General features: G+C 43.7%; 1 protein-coding gene across 2 annotated transcripts in view; it reads right to left on the reverse strand.

The window, feature by feature from the left end:
• Positions 1 to 4,357: 4,357 nt before the first annotated feature.
• Positions 4,358 to 16,240, reverse strand: part of l3mbtl4 (L3MBTL histone methyl-lysine binding protein 4) — a 75,388-nt gene continuing 63,505 nt past the window's right edge. For both annotated transcript variants that reach the window (XM_084326500.1, XM_084326501.1), the window contains exons 14-18: positions 12,077 to 12,235; positions 11,299 to 11,372; positions 9,344 to 9,501; positions 5,458 to 5,520; positions 4,358 to 4,646 (exon numbers count right to left, since the gene is read on the reverse strand). In XM_084326500.1, the coding sequence (XP_084182626.1) occupies positions 4,488 to 4,646; positions 5,458 to 5,520; positions 9,344 to 9,501; positions 11,299 to 11,372; positions 12,077 to 12,235 (613 nt within the window). In that variant the 3' untranslated portion in view covers positions 4,358 to 4,487. The remainder of the gene's footprint in view (positions 4,647 to 5,457; positions 5,521 to 9,343; positions 9,502 to 11,298; positions 11,373 to 12,076; positions 12,236 to 16,240) is intronic.

Below are 16,240 nucleotides of genomic sequence, written 5' to 3' on the forward strand. Positions count from 1 at the left end.
TGGTTACCATAGTTACATGAGACCAGTATTCTAGAACACAGTGGTTACCATAGTTAACTTACATGAGACCAGTATTCTAGAACACAGTGGTTACCATAGTTACATGAGACCAGTATTCTAGAACACAGTGGTTACCATAGTTACATGAGACCAGTATTCTAGAACACAGTGGTTACCATAGTTACATGAGACCAGTATTCTAGAACACAGTGGTTACCATAGTTACATGAGACCAGTATTCTAGAACACAGTGGTTACCATAGTTACATGAAACCAGTATTCTAGAGCACAGTGGTTACCATAGTTACATGAGACCAGTATTCTAGAACACAGTGGTTACCATAGTGACATGGGAGCAGTATTCTAGAGCACAGTTGTTACCATAGTTACATGGGACCAGTATTCTAGAACACAGTGGTTACCATAGTGACATAGGAGCAGTATTCTAGAGCACAGTTGTTACCATAGTTACATGGGACCAGTATTCTAGAACACAGTGGTTACCATAGTTACATGAGACCAGTATTCTAGAACACAGTGGTTACCATAGTTACATGAGACCAGTATTCTAGAACACAGTGGTTACCATAGTTACATGAGACCAGTATTCTAGAACACAGTGGTTACCATAGTTACATAAGACCAGTATTCTAGAACACAGTGGTTACCATAGTTACATGAGACCAGTATTCTAGAACAGTGGTTATCATAGTTACATGAGACCAGTATTCTAGAACACAGTGGTTACCATAGTTACATGAGACCAGTATTCTAGAGCACAGTGGTTACCATAGTGACATGAGACCAGTATTCTAGAGCACAGTGGTTACCATAGTGGCATGGGACCAGTATTCTAGAACACAGTGGTTACCATAGTGACATGAGACCAGTATTCTAGAACACAGTGGTTACCATAGTTACATGAGACCAGTATTCTAGAACACAGTGGTTACCATAGTGACATGAGACCAGTATTCTAGAACACAGTGGTTACCATAGTGACATGAGACCAGTATTCTAGAACACAGTGGTTACCATAGTGACATGAGACCAGTATTCTAGAACACAGTGGTTACCATAGTTACATGAGACCAGTATTCTAGAGCACAGTGGTTACCATAGTTACATGAGACCAGTATTCTAGAGCACAGTGGTTACCATAGTGGCATGGGACCAGTATTCTAGAACACAGTGGTTACCATAGTTACATGAGACCAGTATTCTAGAGCACAGTGGTTACCATAGTGGCATGGGACCAGTATTCTAGAACAGTGGTTCAGTGTTTTGGGTCGCGGGGCCATTTTGAGTGGGTCGCGGATGTGTGTGTAAAAAAAGCAAAAGCAATTTTTTTTTATATATATATACTTTTTTTTTGCACTAGCTATCTTTGTGAAAGTGGCTTCTCAGCTCTGGTCCAGCTGAAGACAAAGCAGAGGAACAGATTGGACATTGAGCATGACCTCAGAGTTGCTTGGTCTACCATCACCCCAGACTTTGAGACTCTTGTCAGGAGCAAACAACCCCAGTTATCCCATTAGTTCCCTGGGATGTTTAAGTTAAGAAGTCTGCTAAGAAGGATATATTATTTATTATTATTATTATTTTATTTCATTGTGTTTTTAGCCCTAGTTGTACTTTTGTTGCAACCCCAGTTATCCCATTAGTTCCCCCAAACTTACTGTAGGTCTGTTATGTTAACACTTTGAATGCCCAGCAGGGGGCGCTCATTTAGTGCTTGAATGCCCAGCACCACTCCAATGTTAACGTTAATATCGCCTAATCTATGTTTTAAATTATGGCTATGTGTCTAATCTGCCCGTCGCATTATCAATGACCCATTTCCAGTCATTTCCTTACTGTAAATTGTACCTAAAATTGTACCTCATCCCATTTCTGCTTTGCACTAGATAGTACTGTACATTAGTACACTGCATAGTATTGTGTATTGTATATTATATGGTAACTCAGAACATTGTACATATGTCTATACCGAACACTGTGACCTCATTTTCTTCTTCTAAATTCATGCTATATTATGTTATTATGTTATTTGATACTATCTTGTCTAGCACAGTCTCTGGAGCGTAACAGTAAGAAGCATTTTGTATGAAAGTATTCTGTACTTCTGTATGACAACTATTAAAGAACTTGAACTTGAACTTGATCAACATTGGCGAAGCGGATTGTTTTTTTATCGGTTCATTTCCGTTTGATAGCATTTTGAAAAGCACTTGTTTTCACGGAAAAAAGAAGAGATCCCATGATAATCGCCCTTTACTGTAATATTCTAGAACGTTGTCATTTTGCGGCCTATTTATGAATCGTTTTCAAATAAACGCTAGATTATCGATAGTATATGTGTACGTGTGCACGCTGGTGCCGTGCGCTGAAAATCGATTCTCTCAGTTGCTGATCACTCTTACAGTCAAACAGTCATATCACATTATAGGGGAAACGCTTATATATCCGTGAAAAAAGGTCTGATTATCCTAATACTGGTAAAATAGATTCCTTACCTGAGATCAGATGGTATCCAAATGGATTATTCCAATTCCTGATCGCCATTCCAAAAATCTATCCTTTTATTGATCCACTGCTACGTACTGTAAAACACATAATCCCTGCTGCTCTGAGAGTCCAGCCTGAAGCTGATCGACTCTGGTTACATGCGCGAGAAGTAAAATGTGGAGTCCTGGTTTTTTTTCTCATGCTTTTTCATTGAGTCCAATCCAAAAGGGTGAATTACCATCTGGGAGACGATAGGGGGCGCTTTTTTCCACATCTGAGCGCCTGGGGTGGCTGAATTACCAACGGTAGACTCAGTTGATGAAATATGAATTCAGATCACTAATAAAAAAGAAACCAATATTCTCGTTATGGGAAATGAGAAAACTCGGGTTGGGCATTCAAAGTGTTAAGCTAAGAAGTCTGCTAAGAAGCATAATTATTTATTATTATTATTATTTTATTTCATTGGGTTTTTAGCCCTAGTTGCACTTTTGTTGCAACCCCAGTTATCCCATTAGTTCCCCCAAACTTATGTCTGTTATGTTGAGCTAAGAAATCTGCTAAGAAGCATATATTATTTATTATTATTTTATTTCATTGGGTTTTTAGCCCTAGTTGCACTTGTGTTGCACTTTTTTGTGTTTATTTCATGTTTTTAACAGTGCATGAAAGAAAAAAAAATTTGGGTCGCGACTTAATGACTACGGAAAATGTTGGGTCCCGAGGCTAGACCAGTTGAGAACCACTGTTCTAGAACATAGTGGTTACCATAGTTACATGAGACCAGTATTCTAGAGCACAGTGGTTACCATAGTGACATGGGAGCAGTATTCTAGAACACAGTGGTTACCATAGTTACATGAGACCAGTATTCTAGAACACAGTGGTTACCATAGTGACACGAGACCAGTATTCTAGAACACAGTGGTTACCATAGTGACATGGGAGCAGTATTCTAGAACACAGTGGTTACCATAGTGACATGGGAGCAGTATTCTAGAACACAGTGGTTACCATAGTGACATGGGAGCAGCAGTGGTTATGTGTTGAAGATATATGAGGCCGTTTCACACCCACATCTCTGGAGATGAGATCTAGCACTACCTGCTGTGGGACTGGATGGAGCAGAGGGCTGTCACTAGATCACCCATCTGGGAAGGGCACACTGCAATAACAATATGCTGCTTTACAAAACTAGTGTGTGTGTGCGTGTGTGTGATTACATGTTAGAGTTAGCTTGTGTTCTAAAGGTTAAAGGCAGTTGAAAGTTCACTCACTTATTCTCTCATTCTCTCTCACAAACACACATGCATGTACACGCACACACACACACACACACACGAGAGAGGCTGGTAGAATATGTGGTGTTTTGGTGATATCCTTAATGTTCATGTTTCTAGAATGTCTGGAAAACCTGCTGCTGCAGAGAGAGAGAGAGAGAGAGAGAGAGAGAGATAGAGAGAGACAGAGACAGAGAAAGATAGATAGAGAGAGGGGGAGAGGAGAGGAAGAGAGGAGAAAAGAGGAGACGGTAGAGGAGAAGATAGGAGATGAGAGGAGATGGGGGGGGGGTAGTGGAGAGGAGAGAGAAGAGAGCAGAGAAGAGAGGGGGAGATAGGAGAGAAGAGAATGAGAGAGGAGAGGAACAGAGGAAAGGAAGAGGGGAGATGAAAGGATAGGAGAGGAGGAGAGAAGAGGAGAAGAGGGAGAGGATGAGGAAGAAATTGACATAGGAGGCAGGGCTTTCAATGGACCTGTCTCAAAACCCTGCCCTCTTTTCTTGATCCTCCAATCACAGCTGTCGCTTACCTCTGACTTCCTCGTACAAACAAAGTTTGTACGAGGAAGTCAGAGGTAAGCGACAGCTGTGATTGGAGGATCAAGAAAAGGGGCAGGGTTTGAGACAGGTCTATTGGGGAGGGGGGGTGGTCTGGAATGGATCAATCATTCAATTCAGCCTGGTGATTGGCCAAACCATGTCAAGTGTTTGTGTCTTTGGCGTGTGGTTGGCCTTTCTCCTTAGCGTGCTTGAACATCAGAATGGAGTTGTAGATCTTGAGGGCGGGGCCGAGCTTGATTGACATGATCCTGACGATATCTCGTTGGGTGAGCAGGAGAAAGGACCGCCCATCGATTTGCTGACATACAGAAAGAGACGGTCAATGCAACTCTGGTGGGTAAACAACATGTGATGTAATGAAATATAGTATAATGTAAGCTCCTGTCTGTGTACCGTGGAGAACATTTCAGTGACTTTGCATTGGTTTTTAGCTAACTATCCAGAGCTAGTATGAGGAATATGGATTGTGCTGAGAAAGGACCAATCAACATAATCATTGGTAAGCAGGAAATATGGCTAGGGGTCAAAAAATCTGAACTATGCCTTTAAGTTAATGGTATTATTTTCATGCCACCCCCCAGTGGTTGATATTTAAAGAGTAACTAAACACATGGTAATTGTGCTGCCCCCTAGTGGTTGATATTTAAAGAGTAACTAAACACATGGTCATTTTGCTGTCCCCTAGTGGTTGATATTTAAACAGTAACTAAACAGATGACCATTTTACTGCGCCCTAGTGGTTGATATTTAAACAGTACCTAAACACATGGTCATTTTACTGCACCCTAGTGGTTGATATTTAAACAGTAACTAAACACATGGTCATTTTACTGCACCCTAGTGGTTGATAGTGTCACCCTGCTGCACACTGCCCCATCCTAATCTGTGATGTCAGAGTACATTTTTTTTCAAAGGCAGATGTTGATAGTACGTACTCTGACATCACATATTGAGGGGGGCAGAGTGTCCATCAAGATGAAAATATCAACAACTAGGGGGCAGCAACATTTCCATGTGATTAGTTACTGTTTAATGGTATGCCTTTAAGTTAATGGTATTCTTTCAATGTAATGGCATCCCCTTAAGGTATTCCTTCCTCCGTTACTCACCTCCTCTTTAAACTGGCTGGCCTGCTCCTCACAACCTGGCAGAGAATGAATAAACTCTGACACCTAGAGAGAGAGAGAGAGAGAGAGAGAGAGAGAGAGAGAGAGAGAGAGAGAGAGAGAGAGAGATACAGAGATACAGTAGGTTCAGGTTGTCAATGTGAGAAGCTTGAAGCTCCTGAAAAGATTATAGGCAAAAAAATTAAAAATAATAAAAAGTGGAATAAACCCGGACATTTGTGTGAGTGGCGTGCAGGCTGTTTTGGATGGGGATGTGGTAGGGATTGATGTGTGGGGTGTTTGGGGGACTGGCTGTTCCGGGGGGGTTCACATGCCTTCGAGCAACATTGTACTAATGTACTTATTTTATGCCTATTCTTATGTCTGCAATGTATGCATTGTTTTTTATTCTGTCAATTGTGTGCTGATTTTATGCCTAATGTAAATTTTCCAAGAACCCTCAGAATGTTATATTTCAAAAGAGACCAAACTCATGCATGTGCTATAAGTATAAAGTATAACAGATCGCAAATTACTTTTGGTATGCAATCGTAAAAAAAGAAGAAGAAAAGCCCCATTTTTGCCCGATCCTTAACTCATTCTGCGCCAATCACACGTGTTTGCTCGCCAACTGTTGGGATAATTTTTCCTTTTTAATATCAATATTACACTCACTGACCTATATGTTACAGCTGAAAGCCATACGCCAAAAGTGCAGTACCGGCCAGATCCTGCTAGGTGGCAGTATCACCCACCCTTTGAAACCCTGTTCCAGACCCTGTGTCACATCTTGTATTTTATTTTTTTTTTTTTTTTTTTATTCTTTTTTAAAACAAACATATAAACAAACATGACAACACACGATAAGATATACAAGCATTAATTGTCAGGGCACATCCAATGAGATCACATTTTGGTTAGTTGTTTTATATAAGATATACCCATAATACCTGTTATCTAAAAAAAAACCCTACATACATATGCTCAGCTCGAAACCCCCCCTCCCGGACCCCACCTTGAGAAGTACCTCCACTATCCCTCGCACCTAACCAGACACTACCATTATAAGCTAGCTTTTATTCTCTCCACCACTTCTAACCACATTGACATTTTGGATTCATTGAGACCCAGAATTCTTGCTGTAGATATTTCATGGTAAATTACATCGAGATATGTAAGAAACCAAACTTTACGGCACATTTTTTCCGGTTGAAACCAGCGTGATGCGATCAGCTTTTTGGCTACTGTGATACCCGATAAAACCAATCTCTTTAGCTGTGGATTCACTGCAAACTCAAAAACATCATTCAACAGCAATACCGAGGGGTGTACAGGTATATTCCAAGATACGAGTTTTGATATTTGTTGGGTCACATCTTTCCAGAATGCCTTAACTGGTGAGCAGTCCCAATACATGTGCATAAATGTCCCTTCGTCCCCATTTGTACATTGGGTGCATTTGGAATCTTGTTTGAGCCCCATTCGGCACAGTCTTATAGGAGTCAAGTATGTCCTGTGAATATAGTTAAGATTGATTTGTTGATGATCCGGGTTCCTTGATGTAAGTCGGACATTTGCCCAGGCTCCTTGCCAATCAAAGTCATTTTCCAGGTCTGGTATATCCCTCCTCCAGACAGAGTCAAGTTGGAGGGTTTCATACGAAGACGTTAGTAATTGATGATAAAATTCTGAAACAAAACCTCTCGATGTCTCTCTTGAGTAGAAGAATTTGTGGTATCTAATGTCCTCCGGGCGGAGAATTTGGTCCCGGAACACGTCCATGGCCACTCGATGCATGTGGTGTACCGGATTATGTCGGGGACACTAATACTGGAAATCGCGATCAGACAATTGGAATATTCTTTTTGGAATACCCCCGATCAAAGGTAAGGACTATCTGACTTCAATTCCACCTTGATCCTACAATGATTTCATATCGATCCAGCTGATCAGCGTGTGTGGTGTTCAAAACGAATGCCGTTGATGATGATCAGAGCATAAAAAAACGACCCCCCCCCCCCCCTTGATGCATTTATGATGAAACATAATACCTATTATATACATTTGATTTGGAAATAGTAGCGTCCAGGCGAGAAACGCCAACGACTTTAGCAAAATTCACATAGTGCCCTATAACTCAGCTTTTCAGGAATTAGCCCAGATCACTCCTAAACTATACTTTGTTACTCACATTTTACCCATTCACCACGGGATACATATACATGAAAAAATTATCTATTTTTTGCATGTTCGACGGGAGAAAGTGTGTCAAATGACCATAGTATTGTCTCCATAGCTATAATATAGAATATAGATATAGCTCTCCAAACATAGTGACGCACAGTGAAAATAGGCTATGGAAAGCTGGCGCATTAGCTACAGGGATAAGGGTAATGGCTGGCGCTGAAAGTGTTAAGAGGTTAATTATATGCCAATATTAAATACCAAGTCATACATCTATGGGTTGGGCCAGATCTCATCTTTCCAATGGCAGAGTTCAATCTGGATGAGTTTAGACTTTTGAGAGAAGAGACCCAGGGCTTTCGATGGGCTTTCGAATAAAAAAAGAAAACGACACCTCCCAGCTCATGCCAGCCCCTGAGTGTCAATCATCTGACTTCTACCGTGAACCTTTTTTCTTCTTATTCTTTATTTCCGGAATGCACTTAGTTTCTCTACCTTTCTGTGAACGTCTAGCAAAAGAATTTGTTGCAATCTGATGAAAAATGGCGTAGCAATTTACATTATAAAAAAGTAAGTGTACTTACAGTAAATTTCATTCACGGTTTTTGCTGCCCTGTCAGGGGCGCCTGGTGGTACTAAATCCAGATTGAACTCTGCCATTGGAAAGGGGAGATTTGGCCTGATCCATAGATGTGTGACTTGGCCATAATAAGGTAATTTATAGGCCTGATATTCTATATTCTATAATCATATTTCAAATAGCATGTGTCCGGATGGCAGAATTCAGTACTGTATCTACAAAACCTCCTGTAAATCATCTGCCCTTTATTCATTTGCTTAGCTTTTTATAGTACATGTGATCAAAAAGGTGCTGAATGAGCTCAGTGGCAATTCTTCATGTCTGGTAAATTTTAGCATGGTGTTATTCACCATCAAAGGTGCCTCTTTTTTAAAGAAATTATTGATATTGATATTCTCCTTTGGTTGATTACAATTTACTCAAGCATAGTAACACAATATTTCTGACACTGGGAATACATTCCCTGAGTCGATCCACAGATGTCCCTAGATACCAAGAACATGCAAATTGCCTTGTAGAAGTGGATACATCTTCCATTTACTTAGGTGTGTATTTTTAGGCGAATTTTCAAAAAATATGGCTAGGGCTTAAGAGGTTAATAGAACTTTGCCCGGCCAAATTAAAATGGCCACCTGCTATTGGGAACCTAATGCTAATGAAGCTAATGTAATAAAGAGTTAGAGGTTTGAACACACTGAAATAAACGTTTTGTTTACTTACGTCTTTGTTTATTTGCAAACAGATGCCTGCAAAAGATTGCCAGCTGAAAGGTAGGAGCTGGAAAACACAACGGTTCCATAGCCTGAAGTCTTATCTAGTACAGGTCCAAAGTTGATAACAATCCGGACGTGGTCACTTGTCCGAAACTGACGCCTGTTGGTTGTTTGGTCTTCTAACCCGAGATTGCAAGCACGTAATAGATTGAGTAGGGTGTCAATCAAACAGCGGCAATTCTAGCTTTCCAACAATGCGTTGGTTAATCGGCTTTAACACAGCCTGAGGCGGGCAGATGAGGGCAAATGTGCCGGCACGTGCCCCAGTAAATGTGAATGTCTAATATGAACCCATCCCCTCATCCATCCATCCCTCTCTCCCTCCCTCTTTTCATCTATGCCTCTCTCCCACCTGTTCGGTGGTCCAGGTCTTGACGTTAGCAGCGGTCAGGGTCGCAACCCCAGGCAGTAGTTTACAGTGCTGGTCCCAGCAGAGCGGCAGGTCTCGTCCCGGCTGAGCCGATATGGCCGACAGGAAGACTGACTGGTGCAGAGCCTGGTGGTCTGGTGCTGTCAACCAATCAATCAATCAATCAATCAATCAATCAATCAATAATAATAATAAATTACGATTTCTAAAGATATATATATATATATATATATATATATATATATATATATATATATATATATATATATATATTAGGGCTGTCAGTTTATCGCGTTAATTAGATTAATTAATTACACAGCAAATGATCGCGTTATGAAAATTTACTCAAAATGTATTACAAAAAATAATAATAATAACATTTTTATCTCATTCATTCCATAAGAACGTTTTATTCGTCTTCTGTCTCGTGACCTCAGTGTAAAGCCACTTTGAGTTCTAGAAAAGCACTAGAAATATATATATATATATTAGTGCTGTCAGGCGATTAAAAAAAATTGCTGGGAATACATTCCCTGAGATCCATAGATGTCCCTAGATACCAACAACATGCAAATACACACATATACACTACACACAACACACAAAACTACACACTACACACACACACACTAGACATACGCATGTACACACTACACGCATACACATACCACACTACACACATAGACACATACACGTTACACTATAACTGAAGGGCTTGGGTGATGAGGAGCCAAGAATGGAAAAAAACACACACACACACCCAGGAGGACACAACCAGTATCTTAGTTGCCATGGTGATGTGTTACTATGGAAGCAGCTGTTTCATCTGCCTCCTCTGTTACTATGGCAACATGACAGAGAGAAAGAGAGATAGAGAGAGAGAGAGAAGAGAGACACTGCAGTTGTGTGTGTGTGCGTGTGTGTGTGTGTGTGTGTGTGTGTGTGTGTGTTGCTATTGACTGAAACTCAAACACTTTATGAGAGTGTCTGATTTCTTACATGACTGCAACACACTGTAATACATGGACATTGTAATGCACACTCACACATACACTGCAACACATACACTTTTTTTTCTTCTAATTTTTACTATGTTTTTATTTCATACTTATCTTGTCATGCACAGTCTCTGGAGCGCAACAGTAAGAAGCATTTTGTACAAAAGTATTCTGTACTTCTGTATGACAACTATTAAAGAAACTTGAAACTTGAAACACACACACACACACTGTAATACACATGTCACACACACACTGATGTTTGTGTTTTAAAGATTCATCTCCTGAATAAAACATACATGACTGCAACACACACATCCACGCACACACACTGTTATACACACACACACACACACACACACACACACACACACCAAACTACTGTACAAAACTCCTTTTACCACCTTAGGAACATCGCCAAAATTCAAACCACGCTCACTCTGTCCAACGCAGAACAGCTCGTCCACGCCTCCAGGCTGGATTATTGCAACGCACTTATACACACACACACACACAGTAATACACACACACACTGTAACACAATCACACACACACACACACACACTGTAACACACAAACACACTGTAACACACACACTGTTATACACACACACACTGTAACACAATCACACACACACTGTAATACACACATACTGCAGTGTAACACACATGCACACACACCAATACACGCACACTGTTATACACACGCACTGTAACTCTTCGTGTTCGATGATGATGCTTGCTCCAGGGATGGGGGGGGGGGGGGATTCAGTGCCGCTGCCGCTGGTGCCACTTCAGCATAAAATGTGCTGTTTTATATCAATATAGGCTACATGAATTCTGACTGGTAGCTAAGTCCATTTTCCTGGGACTCCAGAGATAGTGTGCTTCAATTCCCAGGGTTCAAACACAGTATGATGTGTAGTCGACACACACATACCTGGGATGACAGAGCTAATATCTAGCTCCTCCTCTTCCTGTTTGACATGGTGGAATGTGGTTGACTGAGACAGTCTAGGAGAGAAAGATAGATAGAAAGACAGACAAACAGATGGTACTAGTGTACATGGTCATCATTCCAAATGATTCAATATTACACAAAGCAACTTTAATACAATGAAGAATACATTTTGAACAGAGTGAGGGTTGCGCCTCATTATTTATTTTTTGATCTACTTTTTCTCCCCATTTTTCAATTTTTTCTCCCTTCCCCAATTTCGTATTGTCCAATTCTACCCTCCCCTGTCTCGAACGCTGTTAGGCCACGCCTCCCACAGGCCGGCTGCAATGTGGACGAAGCCTTGCATCACGTGTCCCCTCCGGTACTCGAGGAGGCAGCCGTCACATCTTTTCACCTGCACAGCGTGATCTCTCAGCGGCGAGGGTCTGCGTGGGAGGGACACGTCGCCCTCGTCGCTTCCTGATTCTACTGCGCAGGCGCACCAACCGACCTGTAGGAGTCGCTGTCCACAACGTCCGATCCCCACCCACCAGCTTCCCACCCCCTAATACTGCCAATTGTATTAGTATGAACGACCAGCCAAGCTGGTAGCAACGCCGAGAGCTGGGCTCGAACCCAGCGCCTTGCCCACTGCGCCACCTAGCCTCCCTGGGTTGTGCCTCATTTTTAATGATTACAGACACAAGAAGAGAGGAGAGGAGAGGGGACAAGTTGTGTGTGTGTGGGTGTTGTGTGTTGTGTGTTGTGTGTGTTTTACCTATCAGCCAGCCTGGGTCTCTTGACCAGGTGCAGCGTCAGTCTGTTTCCACCAGTAGAGGGCTCATCTTTGGGCTCTCTCTTCACCTGACCTCCCCTTCCCCCTGGAGGTCTGCCCCGTGGCCGAGACACACCCACCCCATAGCCAGCCAGCAACAACCTGGGGGAGAGAGAGAGAGAGAGAGAGAGAGAGAGAGAGAGAGAGAGAGAGAGAGATAGAGAGAGAGAGAGAGAGAGAGAGAGAGAGAGAGAGAGAGAGAGAGAGAGACATATAGAGAAACTCTTCAATTTGATTCTGAGTGTAGGTTACTCCCTTGACATCTGGAATCATAGTCTCATCACACTAATTTAAAAAAACACTTTCAAGGCCAGAATAATTACCATGTGTGAACGGTAAACAGGGAAAGGTTCATCATAGCGTTATAAATGAGGGACTCGGGCGGCCGGGTAGTGCAGTGGACTAAGCGTCTGTCTACCACCACAGAGACAGTGGGATCGAATCCAGCTGTGGTGCTTCCGGGTTGGCCGGCCGTCCATACTAACAGAATTGGCAGTGTTAGCGGGTGGGAAACCCGGCGAGGGTGGGTCCTGGTCGTTGTAAACAGCGACTCCTACAGTTCGGTCGGGGCGCCTGCACAGCAAGGGAAGGATCTAAGAGAGGGGTAGTGTGACCTTCCACACGTTACACTCTCCCAGTGAGAGTCCGCGCTGCCAGGTGAAAAGAAGCGGTGGGCTGGGTACACATGTGTCGGAGGAAGCATGTGATAGTCTCCGCCCTCCCGGACCGACGGTAGGGAGTAGAGTGCGCAACGACCAGGAAGGGGATTGGGAATTGGCATAACGACTAACATTGGGATGGGAGAAAAGCGGAAAAAGAAGGGGGAAAAAGATAATTCAAAAAATAAATGGAGGGACTCATGAACCGTAATCGGGACACACACACATGCACGTGTTCCCTGTTCAAACATCCCTGTTCTAAACACTGGTGTCTGGTAGGACATCCCTGTTTTTTTTTTTTTTTTTTTTTTTGTCTTTTCCCCCCTCCATTTTTCCTCCGATTTTTCTCCCATCCCAATGTTAGTCGTATGCCAATTCCCAGTCCCTTCCTGGTCGCTGCGCTTTACCCCCCACAGTCAGATCATTTGGGAGAGTGGAGGCTACCACGTGCTTCCTCCGACACACGTCCAGCCAATCACCGCTTCTTTTCACCTGGCAGCGCGGATTCTCATTGAGAGGGCGTAGCGTGTGGGAGGACCACACTATCCCCCTCACGTCCAATCCGCGCTTAGCAGGCGCCCCGACCGAACTGTAGGAGTCGCTGTTTACAACGACCCGGACCCACCCCGCCAGCTTCTCCCACCCTCTGATACAGCCAATTGTATCAGTGCTGACGGCCAGCCAAGCTGGTGACAACCCCGGAGCTGTGAGCTGGATTCGAACAGGCGAACCAAGCTCACAGCTCCGGGGCTGGTGACGAACGCAATCTCCGCTCGACCCCTGTTCTAAACACTGGTGTTTGGTAGGACAATTCCTGTAACTGAGGGGTACAATTCCCTGACTGTATTGATAAGTATGGTATCATTAAACCACTACCGCTTTATGTACTTTAACTACTGGCCACACAGTACATGATATAGATATGATGAACACTTTCCCACCATGAAACCAAGTCCACACAAATGTATAAGTCGAATATTTAATATATAGCAAAGGGTATATACAACGTTCACTTAATGACATTTATGATTTGAATGCACTTGTAAGGCAAATGAGTATTCGTAGGCAAATCAACATTGAATGTCCAATCTCTGGTTACGCAGGAAGCAAGTATACAACCTGGTTCTTTAGGGAACTATAGCGACGGTACTTAATGATTATAGCTGGATACACTAAAGGGGGTCCCGCTGGTTGTAAGTCAGTAGGGGGGGGGGGGGGGTTAGGAGAGCCGCTGGCGATATCCCATCTGGCCAACGATTTCTTGGGAGAATTCAGAGTGCTGAACACGGTGCCCACAGAACCTTGGTCCACAGATGAATACAGTTGGGCCCTCTTGTAGACGGTAGCTGCCGGTCCACAACGAAGAGACGTGAGGCGACCTCACTCGGGTTAGAGCGCCGTCTCACCTGGACTCCTCTCGGGGGTAGTTCCAACACTTACCAGTGTTGGCTGTTATCCATGGCATAATCAAAGCACCCAAAGCAAGTAGATAATCCAAGCCGTGTAGGGCTCGCCGTCGTCCGGGTAAGGTAATCCAATGTGCAGGTCCACTCGTCCTAGCCCAGAACTCCTCGGATGAAAGCACCACACGTGGTCTGCCCAGCCTGGTTAAGACTCTAGATAACGCGAGGAAAACGATGGGGGTACTGCTCACTTTATAACTCTAACCGAACGATGCACCATACATAATAGACTATTATTAACTTAATAGAAATACGTCCCACTCGACGGTATAGTGCCAAACTATGACAATTCAACTATTAATCCACACGATGTCTCAATGCCATTCTGAGGCCAAGTTGACCATACTGCACCACACGTGTATCGTGGGTGAGGCTTAACGTCTTGCCACTAGGTTGGAGGGTAAAGAACTAAGGGCTAAGGGAAGTTCTACTTTACTTGCGCCATATATATATGCGCTGTGAACAAATAGTACCATTCGTATTTCGGCAGACGTATTCCTACGCGGAACCGGGGCTAGTAACGACATGTTCGTCGGCACGATTGAACTTGAACCAAGGGGCTTGGCTGCTGGCGCCAGGTTCTTGTCCAATGAGAGAATGAAACTATTATGGGCTGTTAGTAGACTAAAGGGATATTCAGTGTATATGTACAAGGAATATACAAGGGATATCAAACGATATACAAATACTATTAAATATATATCCATAAATAAATATATATATTCGGTTTAATCTGATCCTTCACAACAGCCGCCCCCTAATTAGTCCCACCTAATTAGCTAAGCAGAGACAGATTGACCGCACTGTCTACCACTCAAGGTCCGCTGTAAGGGTCAGTCAACTCACAAAGTCATGGGGTCATGGTCGTCATCGATAGTGTCTGGGAGTCTGGGCAGTTCTATTAGCCTCGCCACGGGTCGTGTGTAAGTTCGCCCTTGGACGAGCACCTCAGCTGCTCGGACCTTGCCATCGGCACCGGTGATCACTTTGCTTACGCGGCCAGCCGGCCACATAGCTCTGGGTAGTGACTGGTCGATAATCATGACGACTGTTCCTTCTGTCAAATTGTCTCTCTCTTTTACCCACTTCTGGCGGGTCTGTAGAGACGGTAGGTAGTGGAGTAGAAAGCTGTTCCAAAACTTGTCAGCTAGTACTTGACTGTACCTCCACATTCTTCGGCCGTTCGCTTCTTCAGGCCTGTACATTGTCTGGGGTAGCGCGGGGTCCAGCCGCCCAATCAAGAGTGTGTTGGGGGTGACTGGGTCGACATCTGCTATATCACTGGAGACGTAGCCGAGGGGCTTGGAGTTCAATACTCCCTCGATCTCCGTGAGGACTGTCATTAGGACTTCTTCCGCTACAGTCTGGGCCCCAAGCACGGCGTACAGGGCTGTCTTTATAGAACGTACTTCTCGTTCCCAGGTTCCACCGAAGTGGGGTGCGTTCGGGGGATTAAACTGGAAGTCAATCTGGGATGGAGCGAGGTGGGTCTTAAGTTCTGGGCCCATAGCTTGGAAGCTCTCTCTCAGCTCTCTTTCTCCGCCTTTGAAGTTTGTCCCGTGATCAGACAACAATGTAGACAGTTTTCCTTTCCGTGATGTGAATCTTCGGAAGGCCATAAGGAATGAGTCTGTGCTCATGGTTGGAAGGAGTTCGATATGTATCGCTCTGGTGGTCATGCATTTGAATACAATACCCCACCGCTTCTCGGTTCCTCTTCCTTTCTTTATATACAACGGGCCAAAACAGTCCATGCCTGTGGAGTGGAATGGCTTGTCGCCGAGTCGGAGGCGACAGGGAGGTAGGTCAGCCATCCGGGGTATGCTGGGCTGCGCGCGGCACTTTCGGCAGTCTAGACAGGTTCGCTGGAAGCGTCGCACTGCTTCTCTCCCTTGAAGTATCCAATAGCGACGTCTGATCTCCGCGAAGACTCTCTCTGCTCCTGCGTGGTGTACATCCTCGTCGTATTTCTTTATGATCAGCTC

The sequence above is a fragment of the Notolepis coatsorum genome, assembly GCF_963971535.1.
Source record: "Notolepis coatsorum genome assembly, chromosome: 12".
Classification (NCBI taxonomy): Eukaryota; Metazoa; Chordata; class Actinopteri; order Aulopiformes; family Paralepididae; genus Notolepis; species Notolepis coatsorum.